General features: G+C 56.4%; 1 protein-coding gene across 5 annotated transcripts in view; it reads left to right on the top strand.

The window, feature by feature from the left end:
* Nucleotides 1-9,931, top strand: part of GRM4 (glutamate receptor, metabotropic 4) — a 135,059-nt gene that overhangs the window by 59,353 nt on the left and 65,775 nt on the right. For 3 of the 5 annotated variants that reach the window (XM_011945437.1, XM_011945435.1, XM_011945438.1), the window contains one exon: nt 5,995-6,211. The exons of the other annotated variants lie outside the window; for them this stretch is intronic. In XM_011945437.1, coding sequence (XP_011800827.1) covers nt 5,995-6,211 — 217 coding nt within the window. The remainder of the gene's footprint in view (nt 1-5,994; nt 6,212-9,931) is intronic. 5 annotated transcript variants of the gene reach the window in all.

Genomic DNA, 9,931 nt, shown 5'->3' on the forward strand with positions numbered 1-9,931 from the left:
AGGCATGCACCATGATCACACACACAGGCATGCACACACACAGGCACGCACACATGCTCACACACACAGGCATGCACCATGATCACACACACACACAGGCATGCACCATGATCACACACACACACACAGGCATGCACCATGATCACACACACACCAGCATTCACACATGCTAACACACACAGGCATGCACCATGATCACATACACACAGGCATACACACATGCTCACACACACACAGGCATGCACACATGCTCACACACACAGGCATGCACCATGATCACATACACATACATATACACAGGCATGCACCATGATCTCACACACACACACACACACACACACACAGGCATGCACACATGGCCTTTGCACTGGCTGCTCCCTTGGCCTGAAACACCTTGGCCTCAAATACCCCTCCCTGCTGGGGTCCTGACAAAGACATCGCCCTGTAAGAGAGGTCTCTCCTGGCCACTCTGCAACACTCCCCTGTTCCTTTCCTTTCTTTTTTTTCCTCGCTCTTTATCCCCATCTAACAGACTCAGAAGCTTATGATGCACCTCTGCATGACCTGCCTTCGTCTAGATTGGAGCCCACTGAAGGCAGTTGTCCATAGTCCATCCCCAGCCCTCAGAACTATGCCTGGAGGCCGTGGGTGCTCCATGCCTCTTTGTAGGAGGAATACATGAATGAATGTGCAGGGCACCCATGTGCTCAGCACACATGCTATAGCCTATGCGCCCACATGCATGTGTGTCTGCGCGCACACACACTCAGATGTACTTGAAATCCATCTTCATTGTTGCTTAAGTCCGGAAGCAGCTTTTGTCTTTCCTCATGTGGCATGGACCTCCTTGTCACTCTAGAAGCCAGAGACAGGGGAAGAGGGAGAGAGGGTTCTTCATGCATCCTCCCACCCCCCAGGCACTCACCCCTCACCTCAGCCGAGGCTCTCCTGGGTGGCGGCTGCAGGCACACTGTGTGTCACTCCAGGGGCCGTACAACCTACCCCTCATCAGGGGGCCCAAACAGTGGAGCACTTTTTGCACAAACACTTTCTGCCATCTCTGCTGGTGTCTCCCAGGATGCAGTGGGTATTGACTAGTGTTTGGGGGTGGGAAGAATCTAGTTCACCTCTGCATCTCTCCACGTGGCCTTGCCTGCACAGGGTGGGGTGCTTAGAAGGCCTGTTGAATTGATGAGTAGGCAGAGAACAGTAACACCAGGAGGACGTGCCTGGTGCCCTTGGAGCGGCCGCATTCATTGCTGTGGAAGGCTAGGCCCCCTCTGAAGGATGAGGGCTCAGGGAGGGCTGCCTGGAGGAGGTGACATTTGAGTTGGGCCTTGATGAGCAGGGGGATTTGGATGTGGGAGATGAGGTCATGGGCTCTGGGGACAGAGGAAGATAGACAAAGAGGAAGGAGAAAGGGACAGACAGAGGGACCTAGAGCAGGATGCCTGAACTTGGTCAGGGGCTGCTGGAATCTGAGTTCTGACTCTTGCCCCATGAGGGTGTGACACAAGCTGCTGCATCCCCAGCACCTGGAACAGTGCCCAGTGTACAGTAGGTGCTCAATGTGTTGGGTGAGGGAAGCAAAGGAGGCAGAGGGATGGAGCAGCTGGCACCGGGGCTGGCACCGCTGTCTCCCTCCCCTCCTGCTGCTGCTGTTGGGAGAGGAGAGGAGCGTTCTCTGAGGAGAATGTAAATTGCACGTCCCCCTCCTGCTTGGGCTGGGCTGCGGAGACAGTGGGAGTTGAAGAGACGTCAGAGCCCCACATGGGCCAGGTTGTCACAGTCACCTGCTTAGACGCAGACATGGCTCCCTGCCCGCCTGTGGCGGCCCCTGACACCTCCTGCCCCCCATCCCTCCACTCCAGTTTGGGGTAAGAGAGCCTTGGAGAGCCCGATAGCATTCCCAGGATGTCCGTGTGACAATGACAATGACAACAATGAGACTATGGAGAGAGCGTGTGATGGGAGGAGGCCGGAAGAGAGGGAGAGTCCTAGGAGGTACAGTCAGAGAGAGGCAAGAGAAGGCGATTGCTGCCAGAGGAAGTTTGGCGGAGGAATGGCAGCTCCTCTAAGAGCTCACCCTCAGTGCTCACCGCCTGCCAGGTGCCGTTCTGAGTGCTTCGCCTGAGTTCCCTCATGTGGCCCTCACAGCCTTAGGAGACAGCTATTGTAATTATTCCCATCGTGCAGCTGAAGAAACTGAGGCCAGGGGAGGTGAAGTAACTTGCCCAAGTTTTTTTTCAGCTGGTGAGAGGCAGAGCTGGGATTTGAGTTTAAGCAGTGTAGCTCCCCAAATTCTGCTTGAAACTGTCTCCCTAGGAAGTGTGGGGGGGGCTGGAGCTGAGGAGGGAGGCGGCGGGGAGAGCAGACAGGAGAGGCTGGCAGGTGGATACATCACAGGAGGCTGGCTTATCCCCGGGATCCTGTTCAGGAGCCTGATTCCCCCACCCGCGTCTCAGGGTTGGGTTCTTGTTCCAGTGTCTCAGGAATGATTGGGGGAAGGTCAGGGGCCCCTCCTGGGCTCTTGAAATCAGGGGCCTGGGGCTCTTCTGCAGGCTGACATGCATATCCTACAGGAGCGCATGCTTGGCCTCCCACCCTCTGGGGAATGGAGTGTGTGCCGTGGGCTGGGGCCAGTGTGCCAGGGCCCCGCTCTGGATGTGGGCCAGGGTCTGAAGGCTTCTAACGAGATTGGCCCCACAGGGGATGCCCGGACATCCATCTGTCCATCCACCGCTCACCACCTGTGCTGAGCACCACCTGGGCCTAGACAGGAGCTTGGAAGGAGGAATAGGGATGAGTGAGAAGGAGCCACCTTATCTGGGGGGGCCTCTGTTTCCATCTGCTGCATGCTGGGAGGCCTGGGTTGAGCAAGTCCAGAAACCTGAGTGGGCCTCCTTCCCTCTCCCGGGAGCCAAGGCCTGGTGGGAGGAAACACCAGAGGTAGGGACAAGCTTCTGATCAGGAGGGGCGTGGAGGCAGGCAGGTGATGATGGCTCCTGGCTGAGGCCCAGCAGAGGCGAGAGGGAGAGACGTAAACAAAACACTTGTCTCTCAGGGACCTCCCCCCAACAAAGCACTAACCTCCCCTGCAGTGTGAAGAGTGCAAAGGCTGAGAAACTGCTTTAAAACACAAGATTTCTTAAAAACAAACCAGCCATGACTCGAATACCATTTTCAGACCTCAAAAATAACAACCTTAAAGTGAATTAAAAAATATCCAGTCAGAGCTCACATTTTAGAGGGTGCTGTTTTTATGCTAAGTGTTCTCCAAGGCGGAGAGGACTGGGCTAGTTTTCAGTCACTGCTGACAGAGCAGGCGAGGGGACACATAGATTCAGGTATATTCGAGCGTGGTTTGCTTTCCAAATGGGTGGAAGATGTGCGTGGTTCAACACTGGAAACCTACAAAGGGTAGAAGGTGAAAGGTCCCTGCCCGATCCTGTCTTGGCCACTTGCTTTCCTCCCCTGAGGCAATGCACATGTTTTGTTTCAGAGCAGCGAGTATGCACTTCGCCTTTCACACAGTAAACAGCTTCCACCTGCATGTTGCCTCCTTATTGCTGTTATTTTTACCCCACAATATCTTGGAGACCCACCCAGAGCGGTGCCTGGAAATCAGCCTCGTTCCTTTTCACAGCTGTGTAATATTCCTTATCTGGCTGGAACTTCTTTAAACAATCCCCTCTTGATGGACATACAGGTTGTTTCCAAAGTTTTACTGTTACAAACAGTGCCAGTGGATAATGTAGTACATGCCATTTTATAAAGACCACAAGAGCTACAGTGAGGGGGTTTGGGAGTTAACCCTTGTTCTGCTTAGAACCCTAAGGTTCTCACCTGTCTGCTCTCCCCGCAGCCTCCCTCCACAGCTCCTCCCACACTTCCTAGGGAGACAGTCTCAAGCAGAATTTGGGGAGCTACACTGCTTAAACTCAAATCCCAGCTCTGCCTCTCACCAGCTGAAAAAAAGCTTGGGCAATTACTTCACCTCCCCTGGCCTCAGTTTCTTCGGCTGCACAATGGGAATAATTACAATAGCTGTCTCCTAAGGCTGTGAGGGCCACATGAGGGAACTCAGGCGAAGCACTCAGAACTTAGGGTTTCTAACCCTTGCTTAGAAAACCCAAGAAACCAGTTAACTGTTTCCCCTACCCACATCCTCACCCGTGAAGGTCTCAGAGGTCTGGGCTTTTCCCGCAGCGGAGGCGGACGGTGAGCCGTCTGGGCCATGCTTTTGGCAGTGGGCATTCTCAGGGGAGGGTGGACCCTCCCTGCCCCCAGTCAACTTCCTTATTGTCATTTGTCCGTTTATTAAGAGGCTATGGGGCCTACTACGTGTTGACTCTCCCCATCCTGCTCTGCTCCGGCCACACAGGCCCCTTGCTTGGCCACCCACACCCCAAGCTCATTCCGCAGGGACCTGCTGCTCCCCGGACTCCGACATCTTCCTATCCTTGCTCATGCTGGCTCTGCTCGGCTGTCGCCTCCCCAGAGAGGCCTTTCCTGGCTTTGCCACCTGCCACCCTGATGTCCCACCCCTTTATGCCACTCTGTGAGGCCTCATGGCTGTGGAGAATGGTCCCGGTACTTGTTAGCTGGCTTGCTTCTCTCCTCCCACCAGAAGGAAGCTCCCTGAGTGTTTTATTCACTGCTGTCCTCAGCACTCGGGACATCAGAGGTGCTCAGTAAAGTCTTCGTTGAAGTGAATAGAGTTGAATGTTGGGATATTGAGGTGGGGCTTCTAGGCTGGCAGAAGCTCTGCCCTGTCCTGAGGAGGGGAGCTGACTGGTCTGGGAGGTGGTCCCGGGGATGGGGACACACTAGGCTTTAGCCAAGTGGGCAACCACTTGCCAGGAGCACCCCCAACCCTCCTGTCCCGGGAACATTTCCCCACCCACGGTGGCCACTGGGCCTGAAGTCCTGGCCACAGGTTTCTTGGCCAGGATTGAATCTGAGTGATTCCTTAGGGGCATAAAATCTTAGTTTTGATGCCAGCCGGGATCAATATGGATTCCCCACCCCCGTCCCCCTGGACAGCTGAGTGGGCAGAGGGCACACAGGAAGAAGGAGCATCCCTGTGGGCCAAGCGGGGAGTGGAGACCACAGGCCCTGACCCACCGGGAGAGCAGAGCAGTGGGTGGGCCCTGGAGGGGAGGGCTGGAGAGGAGGGACCATACCCCTCCCTGTCCTGGGGATGGTTGGGTGTATCTACAGGAGGCAGGGGGTCTGAGTCTCATCCCTGCCTGGGGAGGGTCCAGGTGGGGCCTGTGGAGGCAGGAAGATGCTCTGTGACTAGAAAGTCCTGGGGCTGGGGCAGGGCCCTGGGTCAGCTCTGCCTTGGAGAGGTTGTGGGACCCAGCAGGGTGGTGACTCTCTGGGCTCAGTGTGCCCAGCTGCAGAAAGAAGGGACTTCTTGAAGCCCACCCCGCTAGCTTCCTGGGCTTCCATCCTTGGGGGTGGAGTGGGGGACGGGGGAGCTGGAATCGAGGCTCCATCTCCTCTGAGCAGGGCACGAGGAAGGAGGTTGAGCTGGCAGAGAGCTGTGGTGACAGGGTCTGCTGGGTCCTGACCAGAGGGGCTGCCTGGGGACATGGGATGGGCCACATGACCCCTCAGGGCCTCTCCTAACACCCAAATCCCCAGGCTGAATCATCTCATGTATGTGGGGATTTTCCCTGGGCTGGGATCTTTGAGCTCTTTGTGTAAATTGAGGCAGCCGGAGGCTCCCAGGATGTATGTGTGTGTGGTGTGTGTACGTGTGTGTGTGCGCGTGTGTGTACCTGTGTGTCGTTGGAGTGTCTTTGGGGACCCCAGGGAGGCCGGTTGGGAGACTTTCTGGAGGAGGAGGCAGTGCCCATGGGGAGGGGTGGGCTGTGGTGGTCCCAAGGCTCTAGGGACCAGAGGGAGGTTGGTGTGTAGGGGAGTGGGGCTGGCTCGGCGGGGTGGGGGCAGCCACCACCCTCAGCAGCCCCTTTTGCCCCTCAGATACCCCAGATCAGCTACGCCTCCACCGCGCCAGACCTGAGCGACAACAGCCGCTACGACTTCTTCTCCCGCGTGGTGCCCTCGGACACGTACCAGGCCCAGGCCATGGTGGACATCGTCCGTGCCCTCAAGTGGAACTACGTGTCCACAGTGGCCTCGGAGGGCAGCTATGGCGAGAGCGGTGTGGAGGCCTTCATCCAGAAGTCCCGTGAGGACGGTGAGTCAAGCGCCTGGCTGCAGGGTCATGCCGGGCTTGGGGGCATGTGACTGACCCACCGAGAGCACCCAGCCGGGGCCTGATGCGGGCTCTGACTGCCTGGCTGTTGCCAGGTGGGCCTTGTCCTCCTCTTTGAGCCCTGCGGTTTGGCCCATGGCCTCACTGGGCTCTGGGTGACTCCTGTGCACGGCAGGTATGAGGCCTTGGCAGACGTGGGTGTGCAGATGAGGGCACTGTTGGCCTCCCTGGTGCGGGAGCCTGCGGGGCGGCCGCTATCCTCGCAGCCGAGGAACGGACGGGGTGGGGACGAGGGCCTTGTTTAGAGGGCTGTCAGGGACTCAGGAGATGGGTGGACAGCCAGGCAGGCTCTCAGAGGAATGAGGAATTTGGAACCCCTAAAATTGACCTGTCTGTGCTGGGGCTGAGGGGTGAAGGGCTGCGGGTGACCTGTGCTGGTTTGGGCATCAGTGAAGAAGGTGTCCCTGTGGGTGGAGTCTGAGGAAATGGCAAGTATTTATTCTCCTCGAGGTCTTCCCCTAATACCCTGATGCCACCTTTCCCCATTAAGCTTGCTGCATTGCCTTAAATTGCTGTCCTCAGATGCTCTGTGATAAAGCTTTCAGGTGTCCCCAGAGATAAGCGGCTGAGCAATAACAAGGGTTAACCCCTTGGCAGGTGACTCCCACCTAGCAGGGCCCGGGAGCGGGCCCCTGGCTGGGTCTCTGCTTCTGCTGGTGCCCTGGGAGGGCTGGCTGCGTGGGCTGCAGCTGTGGGCATCTAGGGGCAGCAGGCAGCTGTGGGCTGGGGGGCCTTCACCTGGGCTGGGGTGAGCCAAGATGGGACGGCTCCTAGGAAGCTGTGGGGCTGAAGGATGGTGCCTGTGACTTCCTCGGGGCCCTGTTGTGGTGTGTGGGGGAAGCGGGGAGGCCCTTCTCCCTCCTGGCAGACCCACTTCCTGCAGAGAGGGCCTGTCTGCCCTGCCCCTAGTCTCTCCCAAGGCCCTGCCTCTACACAGCTTGCCGGCGCCTGAGACCTTGGGTGATGGTGTCTGTATATTTATACCCTCATGGCCTCAGGACTCTAATTGCTTTTCCTAAGGACTACAGAGTGTCCAGAGGCTGCCGTTGATAACACCCCGCGGGCATAATGCTGCTATAAATCTCAGATAAGCCCCTTTAATTGTACTGCTGAAGCTGCTTGGGTGCCTCCACCTGGTGGAGGGGGCAGCGGGGCGGTGGGAAGTGGGGCAGTGCTGACTGATGGCTGAGGCTCCAGGCTACTCTGCACTCCGGCAGCCTGGCAGAGCAAAAGGAAGCAGAGGTGAATAGTACTCCACTCCCACCTCCAGGCGGGCTGCCAATAGCACCTAGGAACCCTGGCAGACAGTGTCAGAGCCTCAGAACCCCTCGGGCCACCCACATATCCTTTCCTCCTTTGCTCAGACCCAAGACCTGGCACCTCCCTCTGGATGGCACCTCCTACTCTGCTCTGCTGGTTCCTTTCCTCCTTTGCGGCTTGAACTCTTCCCCAAACCAGCCTCCTGCCTTTTCTGTTCAAGGCATGACCTTTGCAGGATATAGGGACAAAGGTATAGGATGGGGGAAGGGATCGAGGGCCCTGAGTTTCTGTGTTCAGTTGTGTTCAGTCCCTGCCCTGAGGGACCTCAAAGCCACCCCCAGTGCTCATGCAGGCCTCCCTCTGTGCCCAGTACCTGCTGTCCTGGGCAGTCCTTCCTGCCCTTCGAGGTAGATGCTGCCTCATCCCCATTTTGCAGGAGAGAAAGTGCAGGCACAGAGAGGCTGAATAATAGCTAGCACCAGGCCACACAGCAAGTAAGAGGTGGAGAAGGGATTTGAACCCAGAAGGGCTGGCTCTGGGACTAGAGGTCTGACCTGTTTCTATACTCTTGTCTTCTCTGTCTTCTGTCATTTGCATGCTCACTGAGACCCGCCTGGGCCAGCCCCTGTGCAAGTGCTAGGGTATGACAGGGACACACAGGCATGCCCATGTACACACAGCCTGGAGGGACAGGAGAGGCATGGGACAGGGGTGCGGTCTGGGCATTGTGTTTTGGCTGAAGGTAAGCCTATTGTTTAATTTTTTTTAAATCAACATCTAATCAAGTATTGGGTGGTTAGAAAAAATAAAGTCTACTCAAGAGTTTTTAAAAGGACTTCATGATCTAGAAAACTAAAATTTGCTATTATGCGAAGGCCTTCAGCATAGGGCACTCCTGTCCTGGCAGAGGTGCCCCTCACAGTGCCTGCCACGCCCCATGCACCATCTGCACCTCCCTGAGGGCCTGGCTTTCCGCTTGACTGGGCCTCCCACGTCCCCAGACTTCCAAGGCCACCCCATGCCAGTGTGCAACAGCCTACGGGGGCCTGGCCAGGGCAGCTTAGGCAGCTAGATCTCCTCGCGCAACCCAATAAATGAAATTTGATTTGGAGGAACATCTTTTAGAAGGTGAAAAGAAAGGGAGAGAGAGAGCTGCACTCCAGCTGGCCAAATTGAAATCAGAATTGAGCGGCCGGTAGAAAGAGGCCGCTGTACCTTGTAGCCTAATCCCTGCGAAAGATTAAAGATGTCTTTGGCTGTATATTGTATTGATTCGTCCTCTGAAGTATAAATCATCTGTGAGTTGCTCAGAGGAGCGCCGGGTAGGGGAGTGGTGGGGAGAGCGTGCTGGCCAGGCTGGGATGCATGTTGGAATTGTGGTGAGGGAGTCCTAGGTGCCAACTGTGTGCTGGGCTCTGGGTCCTTCAGAGGAGCATGACTATGCCCATTTTATAGATGGGGAAATGGAGGCCAGAGGGGGCGGGTCACTTTCCCAAGGCCACAGAGCCAGAACATGGAGGAGCTGGGATGGGAACCTGGCTCTGTCCTTCAGGTAGGGGGCCCATAGGTGGCACCTGGAGTGGCTCAATACTGACTGGGCCACTGGCACCAGGCCTAAAGGAAGCCTTGGCACTGGCATTCCCCACCTCCACCCTTGTCCACACATGCTCTGGGCAATCCTGTGGCCCTTGACTGAGCCCTGCCTGGGCCAGACACCCCCTGTGAGTGTTACAGATCCTGGTAATGACCATGCGGCTAAATGCAACACCGGTGGGCTAGGTGTTTTGTCCCCGTTTTGCAGATGGGAGAACTTAGCCTCAGAGCAGTGATGTGGCTTGCCTAGGGTCACACAGCCAGGTGTCGAAGCAGGACTTGGAGCTAGGGCTGTCAGACCAGGCACTCTACCTATACGCCCTGTCTTCTCCAGCTTGCATTGCAGAAGTGGCGGCAAGTGCATAAGAGGTCAGGCTCCTTCAGGCAGACCTGTGCCCTGGCTCAGACGCTGACTGGCTGTGCGGTCTTGGGAAAGTCATTTCGTCTTTCTGGGCTCAGTTTCTTATCTGTGAAATGGGAATAAAGCAGGATATAAGAGTAAAATATACGGCTGGGCACGGTGGCTCACACCTGTAATCCCAGCACTTTGGGAGGCCAAAGCAGGCGGATCGTGAGGTCAGGAGTTCGAGACCAGCTTGGCCAACATGGTGAAATGCTGTCTCTACTGAAAATACAAAAATTAAGTGGGCGTGGTGGCACGAGCCTGTAATCCCAGCTACTTGGGAGGCTGAGGCAGGAGAATAGCTTGAACTTGGGAGGTGGAGGTTGCAGTGAGCCAAGACCATGCCACTGCACTCCAGCCTGGGTGACAGAGCAAGAATCCGTCTA

Source organism: Colobus angolensis, unplaced genomic scaffold (genome assembly GCF_000951035.1).
Source record: "Colobus angolensis palliatus isolate OR3802 unplaced genomic scaffold, Cang.pa_1.0 Scaffold24, whole genome shotgun sequence".
Lineage (NCBI taxonomy): Eukaryota > Metazoa > Chordata > Mammalia > Primates > Cercopithecidae > Colobus > Colobus angolensis.